Source organism: Xiphias gladius, chromosome 19 (genome assembly GCF_016859285.1).
Source record: "Xiphias gladius isolate SHS-SW01 ecotype Sanya breed wild chromosome 19, ASM1685928v1, whole genome shotgun sequence".
Lineage (NCBI taxonomy): Eukaryota > Metazoa > Chordata > Actinopteri > Istiophoriformes > Xiphiidae > Xiphias > Xiphias gladius.
The window spans coordinates 28,573,456-28,595,198 of NC_053418.1; the positions used below are offsets into that span (position 1 = coordinate 28,573,456).

Consider the following 21,743-nt stretch of genomic DNA (forward strand, 5'->3'; position numbering starts at 1 on the left):
AGGTTGGAGATCAGTGTCAGTTTCCAAAAAGCGCTCTATATTTAGCTGGCGAGGGGACTGGGTGACCTAGTCTGACTGCAACACATAGAGCCATACTCCTCTGGACACCAACACTCTTTCCCCTGCTGGTTGTTGTTGTTCCATTAGCATTGGTCTGTGTTTATCTTATTGAAGTGGAGGTAAGTTGTAAATACTTTATTTCCTTACTGGACAGGACACTGCAGTATGTATGTTTATTTCCCTCTTCCCTATACTAATATGATTTTAAAATTTCACATTAACAGTATCCCTACACCACCATGACAGACTGATGTGACTTAGAGAATGGCTATGCTGCTTGGAAATATAGCTTTCGACTGTGGCCTACTGAGAATACAGCATTGTGATTAGTGAACTGGCAGTTAGAGGGGACCATGTGTCAGTCACAGGAGCCAGAGGCCAGACTGGGTCTGAGTAGTCCTGATCCGCTAGTGAGAGAGGCTTTTCTGATGGCCCATGACTACATAGACTATGTAACCAAAGGGGGGGCAGATGGGACCATGGGTCCTGCCCCCTCAGCCTGCACCGCTGCCCTGCGCCATGCTGGAGACGAGCTCCTCACCCGTTTCCCCATCTTCTTCAGGCGCTGGCCTCGTGTCTTCCAGGATGTGGCGGAGAACACAGCCTGCCCTATGCTCATAAGCATACTTGATGAACACTTCTTTCCCCCTGTCCCTGGGGGGCGCCAAAGGGACTTGGCCTGGAGCGCAGTGCTGTCAGTGTATGTGCTGGCTGGCCAGATGGCTCTGCATTGCCATGAGAGGGGAATGATGGTGGTCTTGCCCCAGCTGAAGGAGTGTGTGGGGGCCTATGTAGAGAGGGTCATCTGCCCTGAAATACAAGACAAGGGAGGATGGGTAAGTGGTCACAAGTTAATATCTACATCTACAGAGAAGATAAAATAAGCTGATCCTTGTTAAGATAGAATCCACCTACTTTAAACATGTGCAACCATCATACTGTTATACATTATAGATTTTTAAATAACCTAAACCCCTACAACCCTGCTCCATCATCTTAAACAACAGTGAAAACCCAGTACCCTTAAGAAGCCATTGCAGTGATTTGGTATTGCACTTCCATAAACCTCATGGACCTCAGGGAGAGACAAATTAAAAATAGTTCAAATTTGAAGTAAAAGAGACTGAGATATATTGACTTTTAGCCCTAGTGTGGGTCAAGCTCCAAAAACAGTGGATCCTATACTTCCTGTGATGCCACTTGATAGCATCTTTCACCAGGGCCCGGTAAAGACCCACTTCTTTCAGACTCCATGGCACTAATTTTAGACTAACAGACTATCTGTTACAAATTTGTATCTTCCACACTGAAGCAGAGAATGCTCAAGTGACATCACTTCAGTAATTTTTTCTCAGAATGGACAAAGCTAAATCAGAGTCTCAGAGGACATGATACAGCTGTTTTCACAGGCTGTGTAGTACTCCCTGTGATTAGTAAATTGACTTTAACATATAAAATCAATGGCGTACCCCTTTAAACACCAGTCTTGCCAACTGGAATCTATTCATTTTAACATATTTTGGAGGCTCAGGGCTGCAAACAAAGATTTCCATTATCCATGTTTATTCTGGTCAGATCCCCTCACATTTGGACATTGGTTGTTTCCAATGTAAACCTGTTAGAACTATGTTCTCTTCAACTTTTGCTTTGGAAATGCATATTTTCAAAAAAAATGTTTCAGTTATATAAGTGACCACAAACTAATTGCCACACAGTGATTTGGGGCCTTTGGGAATCCTTGAAGTTTTGGGGCATGGGATACTTGCATTCTCTACCCGGTTGCTATTTCAGCCGTGGAGGTATACATCAACATCCTTTTTCAAACAAGATGAAATTAAAAATGTTGGTTTATATTGGCTTTTAAAACATACATTGTACACCTACATTGTATCATAACTGACCTGTACAAGATTCTAAAAAAAACAAAAAAATCCACAAAAAACCTTTATTTATTTCTGAAAAAATAAAATAAAGTAAAAATAACAATAAAAAATATTTATACGTAATTGGTTTCCACATGCTAAATTAAAAATAACAATTCAAACCAAATAGAAATGTTAAGACTTTCTCCATCTCCCTCTTAAATGATATGAGAATGCTCTCTTGGTGCATTGAGGAAGGAAGAGGCTCCCAAAATACTGCTTAATTGTGAAATTTGAAAACTTTTCATCTACTTGTCTCTGACAGAGTGGTTTTGTGTCACGCTTTGGAGAGAAGCAGGACTTGGAGGGCCAGGTGAAGAAAGTGTGCTGTTGGACACTGCTAACATTGGCCACAAGTATCCTCACCTACTTGTTGTGGAAAAGAATGGCTTAGCCAGCACTGCCACCTAGTGACCACAACCAGAAAATTTTAAAGAACGTGCTACCCATGCTACATGAAAGTACCTGCAGGGGCATTTTATGGTTTCTTTTAATTTTGTATAAGCTTGTCAGTTAATAACCCATACATAATGTAATCCATGTCATTTACTGCATATTTAGGTTGTGGTCATAAAAGATGTAAGAACTTTAACTTGTGATATAAGGAACATTTAAGCCATTCCAACAGTCACAATGGTAAAAACTGAGCTTGAACAATGTTTGCGCAGCAGTATATAGACTTTGATCTTATATATATATCTGCTCTGAGCTCCAGGACAGCTGTGAAAAGTCCTGTCAGTCAGAAATACAGAGCAGACTGAAGTTATGTTATGCTGTAACAGCCTTGATATCTGTTAGCTGCGTTTGTGTCACCATGTTTAATGTTTCATCTTTTAATAAGTCAAGTTCACATGGGTTAATTCAAAACTTGAATCATGGTACAAAACAAACTAGAGTACTGTGTAGGTCAACTTTGACATTTGTGTAGTAATTTTTATCAGTAATGCCAATATTAACTTTATATTAGTGCATCTGCTCAAATAAAAATCTTCTGATCTACCATTATTTTAACCTGTACATGATTATGAAGTCAGTTAAGGTATTATAAATATACCAACTCATTAAAACCAGGGAATCAAAATTCAAATATGCAGAAGTACTTTTATTAACATGAACAGGAGACAGAACACTGACTGGAAAGATTTGGAACGTTACATTTCACTGCAAAGATACAACAGCAGATCTTTGTAAAGATGGTACATTTAGGCCAGCTCCTCCTCACCCTCCTCCTCAAACTCTCCCTCCTCCTCCGCAGTGGCATCCTGGTACTGCTGATACTCAGATACCAGGTCGTTCATGTTGCTTTCTGCCTCAGTGAACTCCATCTCATCCATACCCTCACCAGTGTACCAGTGGAGGAAAGCTTTGCGCCTAAACATAGCTGTGAACTGCTCAGAAATGCGCTTGAACAGCTCCTGGATGGCTGTGCTGTTGCCAATGAAGGTGGCAGCCATCTTGAGGCCACGGGGAGGAATGTCGCAGACCGCGGTCTTGACGTTGTTGGGGATCCATTCAACGAAGTAGCTGCTGTTCTTGTTCTGCACGTTCAGCATCTGCTCATCCACCTCCTTCATGGACATGCGGCCACGGAAAATGGCAGCCACTGTCAGGTAGCGGCCATGACGTGGGTCACAGGCAGCCATCATGTTCTTGGCATCGAACATCTGCTGGGTGAGCTCTGGCACAGTGAGTGATCTGTATTGCTGGCTGCCTCTGCTTGTGAGGGGAGCAAAGCCTGGCATGAAGAAGTGCAGACGGGGGAATGGCACCATGTTTACAGCCAACTTGCGCAGGTCAGCGTTGAGCTGTCCAGGGAACCTGAGGCAGGTGGTGACACCACTCATGGTGGCAGAGACCAAATGGTTGAGATCACCGTATGATGGGGTTGTGAGTTTGAGGGTACGGAAACAGATGTCGTATAGGGCCTCATTGTCGATGCAATAGGTCTCATCTGTATTTTCTACAAGCTGGTGGACTGATAGTGTGGCATTATAGGGCTCAACAACTGTGTCTGATACTTTTGGGGAAGGCACCACACTGAAGGTGTTCATGATGCGGTCAGGGTACTCTTCACGGATCTTGCTGATGAGCAGGGTTCCCATACCAGAGCCTGTACCACCCCCCAGGGAGTGGGTGAGCTGGAAGCCTTGCAGGCAGTCACAGCTCTCTGCCTCCTTCCTCACCACATCCAGGACAGAGTCCACCAGCTCTGCACCCTCAGTGTAGTGACCCTTAGCCCAGTTGTTGCCAGCACCACTCTGGCCTGTAAGAGCAGTAGTCAAGATTAGGCACCAAAGAATCTTTGATCAGGAGTAGTGCCTGATTTCTGGACAATGCACAATTTAAAAAAAAACAAAAAAAAAAACTTACCAAAAACAAAGTTGTCTGGTCTGAAGACCTGGCCAAAAGGTCCAGACCTCACAGAATCCATGGTGCCTGGCTCCAGATCAACCAGCACAGCACGGGGCACATATTTACCACCTGCCCTCCCCCCCCCCCAAAAAAAGGAACAGGTTAGAGAAAAAGTAAAGTTTGAATACACTGCAATTAATTTAAAATTAAAGGCTTCCTTTGACTTACCCGAGGCTTCATTGTAGTAGACATTGATCCTGTCAAGCTGCAGGTCACTGTCACCATGGTATGTACCCGTTGGGTCAATACCATGCTCATCACTGATGACCTCCCAAAACTAGAAAAATAAGTATGCAAAACTTTGTTAGCGCCGAAGAAAAAAGTGACAGATGGGATAATCAAAGTCTATTTTATTTAACATTTAATATTTCTAATTCATGTTAACAATGTAATAACTGAACAATTGAACGTTATCTCCCGCCATGCCGCTTCGGAGCGCGCGCGGCCCGACCCCCTATTGGCTGCGTCTCAGGGGTTATGAATTTGAAAATTACTTGCTACGTCACTAACCGCCAACACCGCCTACTTCAGGCAAAAGCCGGGCGCTGCTCAGAAAGCATTGCCAAGTAGGCCTCAATGAGCCGGGAACTGCTGTACCATACAATGACTGCTTATATTTACCTTGAACGGAGAAATTATGCTTTAACATAAATACTATTGTACCGTTCATATGTTCTAGAGATAAGATGCTTTGTTTTTTTACCCTCACTTCCTTTTTCCCCCGCATAGAACTAATGTTGGCGGAAGAACAAAAGGTATTAAATTAATATAGTTCGTCAATTTAAATCCCTTCAGTAACGTTTAAACTGATTTCTAAAGGTTTCTGAAATGTGTAACTATCAAAAGACGGACAAAAGGCATTCGATAGAAATTTTATAACACGCCAAAATTAGTTGTAATCGTTTTTTATTAGTCTATACTTCGACACATTACGGTGCTAAACACGCCCATAAAAGTCATTAAGTTTAGATTTAACGTTAAAGGAAAAATTTGGTAAGTAGGACACATTGATATTCCCAGGGTGTGGTTTCTGGGACGCTTATGGGCACAAAGCACAGGCTCCCAGAGCAGAGAATACGATGTTTCTACATAATTCAATTTAGTACTGAAAAGACAAATACAATTTTACAAACCTTAGCACCAATCTGGTTTCCGCACTGGCCGGCTTGAAGATGCACGATTTCCCTCATTTTTTTTTTTTTCTGGAGGTAGACTATACCTTCACACAAACGACTGACTTTCTTTATGTGCGTGCACAACAGCGCAACTGTCGTATTTATACTACAATCGAACCCGCCCTTTACTCCTCAGCTCGAATGTCTATTGGCTGATACACATAAGCAATCTTTACAGACACCATTTTAGACCAATCAAATGCTCAAATGCATATATGCCATTGGTCGAATCCGTCTGTCAGTCACATGTATCTCAAACGTGTGACTAACGTCTAATCTGTAGACGTTGGCCTACTTCCCTCATGATGGCGGAAGATTTTTAGATTTTATTTTGCATTTCACTTCCGCACCATAGCTTAGGTTTAGTAAATGAAACGTTTTTTTCCTCGATCACTGGATGATATTTTGATTTGATCAGTTATAAGGCAGCAATCCTAGTTGATTGATGGTTAACTACAGTCTACGTGGCCGACTAGCAGAGTACAATGGTCCAGTTTAGCAGACGTTTCACTAGCGGAAACTGTCGCAACAACACTGGCCATGACTCTGCTTTAACTACAACAGTGATTTTCAGTCATGTGCCTCTTGGGCCTAGGAATCTATAGTTGTTCATCCCAGCTAAGAACAACAGCAGTTTATTTCACAGATTAGTTCCCCTTTCCTCAGTTTGTGGTCATGGGTGAGCTGGTGTAGTTTTGTAAACTGCTTTCTCCCCGTCTGAATGTAGGCTTCTAACCTGCCGAACTCAACTTTTTCCATATCAGACAGAGAATTTTACAGATTCATAGTTGATTCTGAAGGTAAATTATGAATATTAGAATGCAGCATTAATGTAAATTATATACATAATATACAGAAGCTGACTCAGACACACAAAGTATGGAGAGAAGAAAAGTCTGTACACGGTCGTAATGGATTGTCGTGGAGTGAGGGCAGGTGAGCTTTTAAATAGTTAATCTGAATACCGGTTGAGATTGTGGCTGTGACAGCGCTCCTGCATGGTGCAGTTGCCATGGCTATGTCTCTAAGGACTGAACATCAATCCTGGGTAGCTGTCGCCATGACAGTGAGGCTTTACCACTGGGCATTGCAGACATTTGTGCATTAGCACAGGGCTTTATAAGCTTTCATGGAGCTACTGAGCCTTTACAACGGTATCTGTACATACCATACATTTTTATGTAGATTAGTCCTCGTGTAGACAAGTAAAGGTTTTCCGGGGCTGCATGAATAGCAATGGATTGAGTGTGTCTCATTGAATCTAAATAGAGTTATTATGAATTCATGTTCACTCGGCTTGGGCCTGAGTGTTTTTACAGGATCACTGCTGTACTTATATCATACAGCATGTGGGTCATGCTCATGGTCTCTGTGTGGATTGTAATCTGACACACAAAGGCCTCCTCTGTTTGCTCCATGACAGAGTATGTTACAGAGAGGATGAGTCAGGATACAAGCAGATCTGACCAGCTAGCTCATATTGCAGCACTATTCCCATCTGTACATTGGGCCTTTTTGTTTTTTAAGTGCTTGCTAAAATTGTAGAAAAAAATTTGGCAAGTTGACTGGGAGACATTTGGGCAGAATGATTCTCAGTGTTTAGCGCAGGGACCTTGCTCTGTAAACTCATGCCTTCAGACTATTTGGCAAAACTATCCTGCAACAGGAAGGTGATAAATTGGAACCCTGCAACAGCTGATGTGTAATTATGATTATTATTATTTGTAGCAGGGAGATATAGCGGGTCTGAACACTCTTCAGCAAAGGACAACGGTTCACAGGGCCGCAGTACTGAAGTCACTGAAATTCCCACCATATCCAGAGGCACTGTTCTGTCATTGGAGCCAGAGAATGGATGTGCTCTATTCCCACAGCGCATCCGTCTCCTACAAACAAATTCCTCAAGTCAGCATAGATTTTTTTCAATATTTGACCAAGACCACAATCTTTCCCTAACATCAACCAAGTTCTTTTAGTTGCTGAAACACAGCTAGAAAAGCATTAGTCTTTCTTTAGTTTTGAGGAGTGGATACTGTAGGAAAACAAATGAAATACATTGACAGTTTTGCAGATATGTGCAGTATGAATGCATTGGCATGTAACTAGTTTTCAGGAACATTCCACGTGATTGTGAACATCTCATTCCATAACCATGGGCATTAATTTACTCAGTGTTCCAGTTCCATCCCAAAGGTGTTGGATGGGGTTGGGGTAAGGCTCTGTGCAGGCCAGTCAACTTCTTCCACATGTCCATATCTCCACATACTTTTGTGGACATATAGTGTATCAGAGTTGTTTTTTGTTTGTTTGTTTGTTTGTTTTTTATCACTATAGATAACCTCTTTGCTTTTTGTATAATGGTAACATTACATTACAAAAAGATCTACCCTATTCAGTCTTTACAATATGAACATGAACACCTAGTGCTCTACCACTGAGGAGATAGAGGTTGTTGCCTGGGTAATATATCTGGGTAATCTGGGGTGATATAATAACTTTAAATTGGAGTTTAGATTTTACAGTTCCACACATATTAGACATTTTGGCCAATTTCAGTGTGTTGGCCCAGACTGAAATATCTCAGCAAGTGTTGAATAGATTGTTGTGGCATTAGGTGTATCCTAATGATTTTGGTAATCCCCTGACTTTTCCTCTAGTGCCACTGTGAGGATGACATTTGTGTTTTTTTAATGAACTCAACAATTATTGGATGGATTGCCATAACGTTTGGTACACACATTCATGTCGTGCTTAGGATTAATTGTAATCACTTTGGTGCACTAAATTAAAATGGTGAACATTGTAAACACTATACCTGTTAAATATCCACATTATCATTGTGGGTATGTTAGCATATTGACATTAGCATTTAGCTCAAAGCACTGCTGTGCCTAAATAGGCTACATCCACACAGAACTGCTAGCATGGCTGTAGACTCTTTGTCTTGTTTATACTATATTTGACTGTTCTAGCCATAGGATTAAATAAAATAAAATCAAAAGGAATTTAACAGTCTTCTGCAGCATTATGTGTGGCACCAGGTCACAATGTAAGGAGATAAAAATTACATTATACATAAAATGGAAGATTTTGTGTCAAAATGTTTTTTGGAGGTAGGGCTCTCCTGGGGGAACTTGGACCCATGAACTAAGTATTTCTAAAGTCCTGGTTACAGCCCTGCTAACATCGACTAGATTCATTGTACTGGTTAACGTGAAGTATATTCCAGTAGGCTACATGAGTCGGACAGTATGTTGCAGGCAACCTCCGGACTTGGTGGGTATTCTCTTTGATCTAAGTCAGGTTTGTTTCGCTTCAGTCTGTTGCCTTTTTGCTATAATGATAAATTATTCATTGACCTCTTTCTTTGGGAAGTTGAATTGTGTGCATTCAGTGGTTTATGATGACAGCTTGAGCAGGTCAGCTGAAAAAAGCTTTCAGTGCACTGGGAGGAGATTTTGCTTTTGATGCTTTTTATGAGTACAGTACCTCATGACGAGGCATTTCCTGCACTGTGCTTACAGTATAGTAATATGCAGTGTGTCTCTGTGAACCAGTGCTGCTTCACATGACTCAGCATCTCTCAGGACACTGCGGCATTCAGCACCGAGCCTCCAGCAGCCAAATCAATACTACAAAAAGGAAACAGATGCTGCTGGAATAGACATACCCACATAATTCCTGCTCAGAGGTCATAATGCTTTAACAAGCATGTAACCTGTGATGTAACTGATGTAATTTGATCATAAAATGTTTGCTTAGGAATACTATAATTTACACTCACTGTCTAGCAGGGAGGTAATCTGGTAAGGAAGAACGCAGTCATAGAATTTGAATATTTCCATCATGTAATTGCTGAAATGTAAAGGTGTTGAGGTCTGGCTGTGGGCAGGTTTGATCCCAAAATATAAGCACCGATGTTACACTTTTAAAAAAAATCATAGTTGTTGAACCCTGGTGGACATCATATTTACCAGTTGTTGGATTTTCATTTAATGTACAATTTTTTGAATGTAAATAACCAGACAAACCACAAATTGGCTAAACGAACCAGCAGTATTTCACAGTTCCAGATATTCATGTTTAGCTACAGCAGGATTATCTAATAAATCTGAACACTTTAAATGGGCTCCAAATCTAACATCTATTTTGAATAATTTTAAAGCCATCCAACGGCTAATACAACTTGTATGTTACACAGAGTAAGAATCAGTACAATTAAATGAAGTTTTAGCATCTAAACAGAACCTACATTCAGATTAAGATGAATGAATGATATGAGATGTACAGAATAAACAGAATACGCTATGCATCAATAACAATAGTATGTACAATAGAATAAGTGTAACTATGATATGTACCATCTAAAACAGTGGTTCCCAAACATTTTCAGTCATGCCCTCCTTTGGAAGCCAGAAAATTGTTAAACCCAGCGTGTATTTTTTTGAGGAAGAATATAGGTAGACCTTTACTGCAATATCATCATCAAGAACATGAATTGCATGTTTCTTTTCTTGAATATAGTTTCTCTTAAATCCAAATGTAAAGTGAGTGCAGATTAAATTTTGCTGAAACTGAATAATTTTTAGAGATAAATTACTCAAGGATCACCTGCTAAATAGTGCTGACGAAATCAGGGGAAAGATGCGTTTTCATATTTTGGATTTTGTTCCCTAAGGAATCATATTCATTCAAATTTTGTTCCGCTCCACATTTTCCCCCATTGTTATGGCTCACGCATCCCCCCCCCTGCAGTAAACAATGATCTGGTAGTATAAAAAGAAGCCATAATATATGGTAAAAGTCAGAGTTAAATACAGATGAGGTGAGATTACAAATGGAGTAGGCATGAAACCTTTTAATATTACATTATAATATTAATTTTAGTTGTTTTGCACTATATTAAATGCAATATTCTCACTGCAGCGTGTACAGAATAATTTTGCAGGCACAGACAAACATATTAATTTTTTTAAAACTTGAATGCATTTTGAAGACAATAATGCAACAACTGGGGGAATGTTCATCTAGTATGTGACTAGTCCGGGTATAGATATTGTCGGGAATGGGCTATTAGGGTGGACAGGTGTTAGACAGGAACAGCTGGGCTCATGTACAGTATGTCTGCTGAGAGAACCACTGATTCACTATAATATCAGGTTACTCACTCCCCACTGCAGTAGCTTTCCGCCAGTGTCACATTCTGCTGCAAACCACAGCCCTTTCAGTCTACAGAAACACATTAGACACGATCAAAGTGTGTCAGCACAAACTGTGTTTGTTTGACTGCAGGTTACACCCTGAGATGGCTTTGTAAAAGGTGCTGGAAAATACAATGGATAAGCTGGGAAAGAAGCAGAATGAATAGACTTTTTACATGGCTGTATGGTTGAAGCTTGAAACTGATACTTCTGGATTTAGGCCATTGATAGCTGATTTTTGAAACAGTATTTAGATATATGTGAAATAACAATCCATTATAACCAATACAGATGCAAAGCCAAAACACATGAGCCTACTTGGTCAAAATTGAATCAAGGCTGGAATTTATTTGATTTTCCCCTAGCCGTTATCTGTAATTGAAAAATATAATCTTTGTAATTCATTTTGTTTTTTTATATAAACAAATGAATCAGTAGCCCAGTCATCATGCAGACAAAATCCCAGCTAACCTCTTGCTGGAGTTAACTAGTTTAGCATAGTGCAGTAATTGCCATCTCAGCTCTGAGGCTGTGTCCGAAATCAACCCCATTGTTCACTCACTCATACATGTATAATAGAAACTCAATAGTTTGCTCAGTAGATACTATAAGCTAGCTGGGGAGCTAGCCTTAGCAAAAACTAAAACTAAATTTATTGATTTTTCCAGCTGGTGTCTGCAATTGAAAAAATATCATCATAATTTCTGATGACCTGACATCTTTGTAATTGATTTTGTTATTCTATAACTAAATGAGGCAGTAGCACAGTCATGATGGAGACAAAGCCCCAGCTAAACTCTTGCTAAGGTTAAGTAGTTTAGCAGAGTATCAGTAGCTGCCATCTCAGCTTCTGACTGTAGTGGAAATCGGGGTTTGGTGGTTAAGTCAACTTTGATTGACATATTTAAATGTACTAAATTGTATTAAATATATTATATTGATTACCACGTAAATAAATATTAATTGCAGACAGACAGAAACACACTTGCTTAATTTCAGTGAATTTAGGACTATAAATAATCAAAATACAGTTAATTTTAATAAAGAAACTAGTTAAAGTGGACAAGACGGCTGAAAGAACACATTTGATTTGTAGATACTGCCTTTCAACCTTGAACTGAGTATCTGCATTAAATGTAATGCAGATACTCAGTTCAATTTCACCCCCAGAAACCCACATAATGATGTGGGTTTCTGGGGGTGAAATTATCAGCCTAAAGGGAAACAAAACAAGGCATTACAACCATTCAATCTGCTACACAAAACTTAAACCCTTTTTTTTTCTCAAAGTCATTGCTTCTGTAGCGATATACCTTTTTAGGGCAGAAAAAAGCAATAGACAAGAGCCTCCTATTGACAACTGTAAATGTAGATGAATATGACAAAATCTAGAGTCAAACAAACTGCATTACAGAAGCAGAATGAAGCAAAATGGCATACACCATATTTATATAAATCAGGCCATATAGGCCTAAAATATGTATTTATCATACATATTTGAAGTGAGAAAACAAAATGCCTATTTGTCCTGCCTTTGAATAATACAGAGGGAGATATGCATCCATCCATTGATATTTCCCTTTTCTTTAGTATGCGTTATGTGCCTTTAAGAGACACATAGGAGTGTCTGTTTGGCTGCTCTCCAGAAATTAGAGTGAAGAAGTCCATTTGATGCTAATATAGCCATACAGTCACCAATGGGCTATGCACAGTCACAGCCGCAAAGTGTACAAGACACGATGGTCAGCATGGTCCAGGGGAAGTCCAGGATGCATCCGCCCACCCTGCTACCACAGGATATCATATTACAAAAATACACCAACTGTGTTATACTGTTAGGGCGTTGCTGTGGGGCCAGCTGGATGCACCAGGGGAGGGTTTACTTCTATTGTACCGTCTACGTCAGTCTACATCTCTGGACTTGTTTGTATGTGTCTTAAGGATTCTGTTAGCTTTGATACTTAATGGATTTATTTACATCCATTTTAGTGATGAGCTTAAATTTGCTGCAGGTAGCATTATGTTATCTATAAATCATGTTGTATTCATCACCAAAATGTTATCAGCAAAAAGACTGGCTGCCTCTAATGGCTTTCGGACTGCAATGCAGCAATCCTGGCAGCATGAGGCTGACAGGAAAATCAATTCTATCGTGTTATGATGCCAGCAAAGGGGAGGGATCAAGAAGCAACTGGGTTTATGGGAAATGTGGTTTTAATTAGAGACAGACATTTCAGACAGGAAATGTATTCACACTTTGAGACAGTCTCTACAATACAGTGATTGTCAGGAAACAGCTTTTAACTTTGAACTTAACTTTGAAAGTCACATCAGCAACATAACTAGAGCAGCTTTTTATGACTTGAACAATATAAAAAATTTGAAATTTCTCAAGCTGATAATGAAAAAACAGTTAATGCATTCATTTCAACCACCTTAAACAATTTTAATAGGAATACTGCAGCTCATTCAAAAAACGGCATCACGACTCCCATATACATGCAATGCTGAACACGCTTCTACTGTATTTAAATCAGAATCAGAGGTATTTAAAGGTTTGGCTCCCTTGTACATTTGTGACCTTACAACAACAATCCAGGGCTCTCAAGTGTGTTGATTTTAGCCATGCTAGTGGCATGGTTCTAGGGATGGCAATGCGGATCCCACTTTGGCCCAGACTGTAATAGCTTAAGAACTATTAGATGGATTGCCATGAAATTTTGTACAGACATGTGGTTCCTTGAATCTGATGTTGCCTGTAGAACTACCAGCAGGTTGACATTTTTGGCTTTTAGTGAAATATCTCAACAACTATTGGATTGATTGTCATAAAATTTGTTACAGACATTCATGATCAGGGATGAATTGTAATAACTTTGGTGATCCTCTTTTTTCAGTGCTATTATCAGGTTAAACATGTTAATTTGTCCAGTTCTTTGTTTTATTACAAAATACCTACAGAAGTAATGACATTCTCATCAGCCTTAGCTGCACTTTATGTTTATTACTACATATGCTTACATGCTAGACTAAGATGATGAACACAGTAAACATTATACCTACACATTTACACATTTAGAAATTAAATTAGCATTGACCTCAAATTACAGCTGTGCCTAAGTACAGCCTCAGTGGTGCCATGCCTCCAGACTCTAATTTTCTAATGTTTTGTCTTTCTTCTTTCCTTTTTTTTTTACTCCTTCTTTTTTTTTCCTTAACATATTCTTCTGCAGGTTTTTTTGTTGTAATGTAAAGCACATTTAGTTTACTTGTATAAATTGTGCTTATTTTCTAGTCCTCATTCACGAAACACAAGTTATACACAATACAATTGCAGTAGAGGTTGACCTTTGTCTCAACCATCAACTCATTTGTTTACACAAATTATGACTGAGCTCTTGCTTTCCTGGCCCCCAGATTATGAAACAGTCTCCCTCTAGGGGTTAGAACAGCAAACTCTGTTCATCCCAAGACCTACCTTTTCTCAAAGGCATTTTATTGATGCTTCTTGCCTTGATTGGTATCTCTTTGTTTTTGCTATTTTAATAATTTTTGCTTTTCTTTCATTGAATTATGTATCAATGTGCTTTTTTCATTGTATGTTTTCATTTGCATCTCGTCAAGCACCTTGTAACCCTAGTTGTGAAAAGTTCTATATAAAAAAATATTACACGCTTACTTGAGAAAGTACATAAATTGCAGCAAAGTATCACTATTACAGCACCGACTGTATATAGTCAATATTCAAAAACATGTAGAACGCTTCAGTTCGGTGTGTGGCATTTGCTGTGTGCAGATAAAATTAAATGGTACTCTATACTGTTAGGACTAACTGACCTTAAAAACACAGCCAGAAAGAATGCATACATCCAAAACCCTGAGCAGGTGCTGATACAAAAGGCAAAATGACAACACAGACAAAGGATACCTGCATATTGTTAATTAACTTAATTCATTCTCTTTTAGTGCTTTAGTCAGTAACAAAAATGGACTGTGGAAGAATAAACTACAAAGGAAGCATGAAACAATCAGGTTTCCTCAATGTCTGGATTCATGACAGGGTCGTCAGTGAGGCGAGGTCTATTTGCTAAATAAGAGCCATATTTCTGAGAACCTATAGCCACAAGGGGGCACTGTATGTCAGCCAAAGACATGGTTTTATGACAGATCAGGCAGATATTTTTGAATCCTTGTGGGATATTTCATGGTCATACACATATTTAGGACTAAGGTAAAGATCACATCCAAATATGATCATAAACCGACAAGGTTGCATGTTCATTGTCTTCCAGCAACCCTCTCAATGCATGCATACCTGAAAATCATCATGAGTTTAATCCCAAGAGGACACTTTTGTTGCCGTGATCAAACCTGTAAGCCTTTGGTGATGGACAAGTTTTCCAAGCATACCATCCTGCTCCTCGTAGCTGGACAGAGGGCATTAGGCAAAGGAGGTAGACACAGAGTACATGCATTTTTATCTTATCTTGTACTTGTACTTCCTCCTGATACATTGAACGTTTGGTGTCTTTTACTATATACTATATTTTACTATAGTTCCAAATATCCCTCATAATAGACTGTAGAGGTGTGTTAGTGAAAACAACAACAACAGTACTACTACTAGTAATAATAATAATAATACATTAGCTGAAGCAGAATAATCAAGGATAGAGTTCATTTATCTATCATTTGCATTTGAACATTTGATGGGATGTTACACTTTTTCTTTTTTTTGGCATCTATCTGGCATATTTATAGAAAGTTAATAAATCAGTGCCTACACACCCGATCTCTGTTCTTTTATGCCGTGACAACATTCTAAATATGAGTACAGTATTTAATATTGAAAATAAAACACAGAATTTACTCATATTCTAATGTGAAATCAAACACTGATCCTGAAATGTGTATTCTGTGGCTAGTTACCTTTCCTTGGTTTTTAATGCTAAATTGGTGTTAATTACATAAATTCTATGTCACTTGATGTTGTGCACCTCTGAGTATTATCTTCATGTAACCTTGTAAGAAAAATGGTTCAAGGGATGTGAACTGAACTAAGCTAGTGACTACATTTGTTGGTTTGTAAGAGAATTTTGCTGTGACTTGCAGAGTTATCTGAAAATATTAGATTTACTGTTTTTGTGCAGGTCCTGTTTTTCAACATCAACCATGAAGAGCAAGGAAACACCTTTTTTTTGATTTGTTATGCTGCCACCTAGTTGTACCATTTGGAATTAGCTCATTAGCTCTGGAGATAGAGATATTTTTTTCACATTGTTGGAAACCCTTTTTTTGATCAATGATCTATTGGTTTTTATTAGGTCTACAGTGTTTGTTTTTGTAGGTATTAAATTATTCATTAGTAACTGTTGACCCTGAAATTCTGTGGAGTTTTAACCCAAAATGCGAAACTGTAAAAATAGTGCAGAAAAATTTTTACAAAGCATCATTGTTGATATTAATTAAAACAAAGTGAGTAATTAAGGTAAATGATCCCACTTTCTCATATTCTATATAAAATATACTATATGATGTGATAATAGTTGAATTTTGGACTTGAGTGAAAAGTAGATGTAAAAAATCCTTCACTTTTATTATATTATTTTTATAACAACTTTATACTACTATGACTACTACAACTAATAATAATAATAGTAATGATATTTATTATTACTATAGATTACCTGAAGCAGTATAATTAAGGAATGAGTAGATTTAGTCTATTATTTGCATTTGGCATTTGATAGGATGCTACACCACTTTTTCTTTTTTTCTTTTTTTTTATCAGATCAGCAAACAAACAACAAGAATAAGTCTGACATTGATTTGATTTACAGTCACTGTCTGAATATATTACCTGTCTGCACCTGTCAGTGTTGAACTAAATTCTCCTTTCACTTAGAAACATTTATTAAATGCACTTATGGTTGGTTTGGATAAGAGCAAAATCTTTAGAGTTTTGAAACACTTTTGACTGACATTTATTTTGTTTTCTTCATACTGGACCTGGTGACTTTGAAGTCTAAAGCATATGATTTACAGCATACTCATCAAACCATTCAGTTCGCCCTAATGCCTGATGCATCTACACTTTACGACTATTTATTCCGCTCTTTCCTTGAATCTGTAAACTTCTGCAAAAAGAAGCTTTTGCTCTGACTCAATCATGTTTTTTCAAATGAATTTATGGACTATGGTGATACATAGTTGGTCATTTTATAAAAATTGTAAACACCAATTCCACATTGATTTACAAACTTTATACTGAATCTCAGTACAATCAAAAGCATTCTAAATCAAAGACATTTTATAAGACATGCTTTTTTTTTTTTTTTTTTTTTACTGATTTACAACATGAAATATTAAGAAGTTGTGTGTTGGGGGTTGCAGGGACGGCCATGTCATCTACAGCAGTGAGCAGGTTTTACATGGGTTCACTCCAGCCCCCTCACTGGAGGTGTTGTTTGTTCCACCCAACTCTCCGCCAACTGTAAAATCCACAGCCTTTACACTGGAAAGTGACAGTAAAATATACCAGCTGACTGAAAATTGGCTGCATGAGAAGAAACATCTGTCCCCAGTGACTGAGACTATTGCATCTACAGATAGCATCTGACTTACATATAGTGAGCAAAAGATATTCATCTAACTGCAGTGGCAACAAGTTTATTTTTAAAAAAGCTAAACAAGTTTCCCCTCGGCAGTCACTGCATACATGCCACAGGATGAAGTCAGATGCACAGAAAGTTTAGATCCAACGCAAACTGGTTAGTTACGACAGAAATGTTTTTGCTAACTGTAAAATCCAGTGCTGCAACTTCCTCAAAACAGCCAAAGATTGTTATCTACAGGCTCATAATGTGTCAGTAGCCTACACCTGTTGTTCACATTTCCTACAATCAAGCTGGTGAATGCAGAAGTCTGTTGGTCCAAGTCAGTGGTAGATGGAGTATTCAGATGCTTTACTTTAGTAAAAGTAGCAGTTCTGCTGTTTAAATATACTGAGTTACAAATAAAATTACTGCATTTAAAATATTACTAAAAGATTATATGTATGCACAGCTAAACATACTCACAGTTTCAAAAGTGAAAGTACTTCTTTATGCTGCCTCCTTTGCATATAGAGTATATGTATTGTATTACTCTTGTATTTAAATGTGGCTGGTCAAAGTGGAGCTTATTTGAACTATTTCAGATATTATTTGGATGTTAAGGAAAACATTTGCAATATTTTATCATATACTGTGTATCATATATGTTCTGTTTATTTAAGTGGATCATACTGTATGTTTTGCGTGTAAAATTGGAATCTACAATATAAGTAATTATTAACTATACATCAGCCAAATAAATGTAGTGGAAGAAAAATATACAATAATTACCCATGAAATGTAGTGAAGTAAAAGTAAAACAGCATAATAGAGTAAAGCACAAGTACCTCAAAACTGTATTCAAGCACACTTGCTTGAGTAAATGTACTTAGTTACTTTCCACCACTGGACTAGGTTTGACATAGACTTGGTTTGGATAAAAGCACAACCTGACATGATTTAACAGCACAGTTATTGCTGCATCTTACATGACTATCGTAATGCCTAGTAGAGTAATGAAGTCATCAAAATTTAAACATACACTTCTTGTTTCCATTTGGAGCCACCAACTTGCAGCCTTAATCTGCAATTTAGAAGACGATATAACTGTGGTAATATGTTACCTAGAGGGAGGATGTTTTTCTCAAAGTATTCTGCCATGTTCATATTGCCAGCTGGCCGGTACTGCCCAACCACAAAGGCCCTTTTGCCGTCAGTGGCCATGCCCACGCCCAGTTCAGTGCTGTCTTTCCACACCACCTGGGTAAAATGACCTGCAAGAAGAAGCACAGCAGTGTAGTAAGTTCAACGTGTGGTGGTATGTTTTCCTAACTTGCAAAAGAAACGTGATCTTTCAATGTTGTATTAACTGCATAGTATTGTATACCTATATCCAAAACTAAATTAAACTAAAGGTTAGGTTTTCCAACTGAATGCAACAAATTAATAACTTAATTTATTCTTATGGTTTAATCTTCAAGTGATAAGTATTTTAGGTACACATTTCAAATCTATATTTATTAATGGACTCATTTATTGAACTCATCAGATGGGATGTGTTTTACCAGTTTCACTTTTGAATCCGGGACTGCTCCAGTTGTAGTCTTTGATCTCATTGTACCACGAATCTACAGCTTCTTTTCCTAATACATGAAAGAGAAATAAATGGACAAAATGAACACAATGTGAACATTTGAATTGGTAGATGGAGTTTAGGTTCTATAGCCTAAACAGAGCTGATCTGGAGGCAGATATAATCTGGCTGTTTGACCTAAATCTCAGTGAATGCAAGTTTATCTAACTGGAAACCTGCAATGACAAAAAAGGTTGTTTTTTTTTTAAAGCAAGCCTATGAAACTGTAAGTGAAAATTACAGGATAATGGTAAATGCTAAAACATAGTATAACACTTAAGTAAGTAGAGACGAGTCATAAAGTTACAGAACTGGAATGTCTTAAAGTTTGCTAACGTTAGTTAACATCAGCCACTATATGCTGCTGGTCATAGTGGAACAAGTAATACTATAGCAGCAAAACCCCTGAATGTGTTGAATTAACCAACAGTATGTTTTAGTGCTTATTATTTCAGTTTATAATTGTTAGTCGAGAATAGTAGTATTTCTTATTTCAAATGTTTCACTTTAATCAATCACCGTGATCATGTGATTTTAGCTGGTGAAAAAATAAATAAATCAGCAATCAAGTTGAATCAAATGAATGATTGTGATTTGCCAAATTTGATTGAATGAGGCTGAAGTTTTAAAAAGAATAACTTTCTGAAACGATGGAAAAGAATGCGGGTTGGGTATATGATCCACCTGTCAGTTTAATGGTTGCTGAGCTGTACATAGTGAAGACGTTCTCTCCATCCTGTGTATCACTATGCTTCAGGGTGCTGATTGCCAGCAAGTGATCGGCCCATTTCTGAGCTGAAGCAGTCAGCTCGCTGCTAAGGGTCAGTGGTGGCGTGCTGTGCTTTGACCTGTAGGTGTTGTGGGCTTCCAGGAACGTCTTCTGAAAGCTTGCATCTGTAGATAAAAGGACATTATTAATTGATTACCTTTTAGTGCTGAGACAAAACATGTCTTGTACAATTTCTGAGACTGGCTGTTCAAACACTGTGGATATAGACAGGATGAATAATTTCCTGTGATACAGATCTCCCCAGACATGATGCCTTTTGTGTTCTTAATAATTCCTGACCAAACAGCGCACTAACCTGCCATTGTATCCTTGGTTATGAAGGCTGAAATGAAATAAGAACAGAGTTAAAAATAAAAAAGCATTCAATAAATGATAACAAATTCACAAATGATCTGAGAAAGCCTTCACCAGTTGCTCAGGCAAAAGTAGTGATGAGGAAAAGGAGTAATTTCATACAGTCGACGGCTTATCTACTTTAGTGGCAGCTAACACAAATACCCTCTTCTAACTGCAGTAATCTGTGGTACTCACCTGAGTCAGGGTGTTTTCCTAAGGTCTGGAGGAATGTTCTGTAAAGACAGTAACGTTTGCTGTCTTGAAGCTGGTATTTATTGACATGAGCCTTCCCCATCCTTCTTCATCTCTGTACATAGGAGGAGACAGACACCCAGCCCTGGCCTGTAATTATTTCATTGTGCAACATTTTTACAACTTTTTTACTACTCTTAGTGCACAGTGCTGTTGTTTGTGGGATATCCCACATTGTTCACATGCAGATTTAAATTCAGATTTTGATGCAGAGTGGTTTCTGTCATTTCTGTCTGTCTAATGATTCCACAGACACATTAAGGCTGCAGGTAAACATTTTTTCTTTTGTGGAAGGTAATCAAGCGTGTGATACTAACTAGTAATTTTCCTGGTTCCTTGGTATTCTTTTATTTAGCGTTTGTTCACATGACTGTTACTTCACAGATAATGATCAGGTATACTACTCAGTCTGGTTTACCACCCTGGAGCTAGGGAAGTGTCCCTTAAATACAAGTGATTAACAAAGCAATTAAAGAGCAGCAGACATACTTTTTGACAAGGAAAACATGTAAACAGAGAATAGATGAGTATAGGTGAAGAATGTTTCGGTTTAAGGCTTTAGGCTTTGAGTATATATTCCTGAATAGTTCTTGTGCTGCGATCACAAGTTCATATAGTTCCGTTTTCAGAAATCATATGAATATGGGGAGTTGAGGAGTATGGTGGTGGGGGGGGGGTATAAAACTAGAAAATGCATTCAGTAGATGGTAGACTTCTGCCAAGGCCAATGTCAAACAACATACTTAATAGGAAAAAATTCAAATTCATAGTAAATGATCCAGATCTGCCACAAAATGTAATGGGTTCTTCCCTAGCCAATGCCCAATCCCTCCACCAAATTCAGTGCAAATTGGTTCAGTAGTTTTTGCACAGTCCTGCTGACAAAGAACAAACAAACCAACAAACAAACAGACACAGATGATCCCATAACCTCCTTAGCGGAGATAATAATTAGGTTAAAATTATTTAATATGCTTTGTTTATAATTCATTTAGGCTAATAAGGTTAACACAAAGAGTGTGCTCAGTGCACTGTGGCAGATTTAGTGAATCTAGAGGTAATTTGCAGTTTGTTTGTTTCTCTGCTACCAATTGATTGGTTGAATGATTTCAGTTGACCAAGATTTTCTTCCATTGATTACACTCCTAGTTACAAAGGAGACAGTTGAGGTGCCGCTGTCCATTGGAGGTTTTCTGGGCAGGTCCAGCTGGTAGGAGACTTAATGGTAGACCCAGAACATGCTAGAAAGACTATATATATCATCTGGCCTAGGAGTGCCTCAGGGTCCCCCAGCCGGAGCTGGAAAACATTGCTGGGGTGAGGAACGTCTGGATTACCTCCCCTAACCTGTTGCTACCAGGGCCCGACT

General features: G+C 38.4%; 3 protein-coding genes across 3 annotated transcripts; 1 reads left to right on the forward strand and 2 right to left on the reverse strand.

Annotated features, from left to right (window-relative positions):
* The first annotated feature begins 413 nt into the window (after positions 1-413).
* Positions 414-2,376, forward strand: bcl2l16 (BCL2 like 16). Its single transcript, XM_040154845.1, has 2 exons — positions 414-896; positions 2,248-2,376. The coding sequence occupies exons 1-2, from the start codon at positions 414-416 to the stop codon at positions 2,374-2,376; spliced, it is 612 nt and encodes a 203-aa protein (XP_040010779.1).
* Positions 2,377-3,063: 687 nt separating this feature from the next.
* tubb2b (tubulin, beta 2b) lies at positions 3,064-5,656 on the reverse strand. Its single transcript, XM_040155071.1, has 4 exons — positions 5,528-5,656; positions 4,563-4,671; positions 4,353-4,463; positions 3,064-4,245 (listed from the first exon to the last, which is right to left on the reverse strand). Exons 1-4 carry the CDS (start codon positions 5,582-5,584, stop codon positions 3,185-3,187), a joined length of 1,338 nt encoding a protein of 445 aa, XP_040011005.1. The 5' UTR covers positions 5,585-5,656; the 3' UTR covers positions 3,064-3,184.
* Positions 5,657-14,798: 9,142 nt separating this feature from the next.
* LOC120805028 (Golgi-associated plant pathogenesis-related protein 1-like) lies at positions 14,799-20,417 on the reverse strand. The gene is made up of 6 exons (XM_040154846.1): positions 20,318-20,417; positions 20,082-20,108; positions 19,681-19,890; positions 18,929-19,006; positions 18,488-18,637; positions 14,799-14,884 (listed from the first exon to the last, which is right to left on the reverse strand). Exons 1-6 carry the CDS (start codon positions 20,415-20,417, stop codon positions 14,799-14,801), a joined length of 651 nt encoding a protein of 216 aa, XP_040010780.1.
* Between the last annotated feature and the right edge of the window lie 1,326 nt (positions 20,418-21,743).

Coding starts and splice junctions, on each gene's coding strand:
- bcl2l16 (XM_040154845.1), top strand. CDS start 414: ATGTGTCAGTCACAGGAGCCAGAGGCCAGACTGGGTCTGAGTAGTCCT. Junction 897..2,247: donor TACAAGACAAGGGAGGATGG/GTAAGTGGTCAC, acceptor TGTCTCTGACAG/AGTGGTTTTGTGTCACGCTT.
- LOC120805028 (XM_040154846.1), bottom strand. CDS start 20,417: ATGGGGAAGGCTCATGTCAATAAATACCAGCTTCAAGACAGCAAACGT. Junction 19,891..20,081: donor AACCAAGGATACAATGGCAG/GTTAGTGCGCTG, acceptor TTTTATCTACAG/ATGCAAGCTTTCAGAAGACG. Junction 19,007..19,680: donor AGCAACCATTAAACTGACAG/GTGGATCATATA, acceptor TTCATGTATTAG/GAAAAGAAGCTGTAGATTCG.
- tubb2b (XM_040155071.1), bottom strand. CDS start 5,584: ATGAGGGAAATCGTGCATCTTCAAGCCGGCCAGTGCGGAAACCAGATT. Junction 4,464..4,562: donor CTACTACAATGAAGCCTCGG/GTAAGTCAAAGG, acceptor GGGGGAGGGCAG/GTGGTAAATATGTGCCCCGT. Junction 4,246..4,352: donor ACCAGACAACTTTGTTTTTG/GTAAGTTTTTTT, acceptor CTGCTCTTACAG/GCCAGAGTGGTGCTGGCAAC.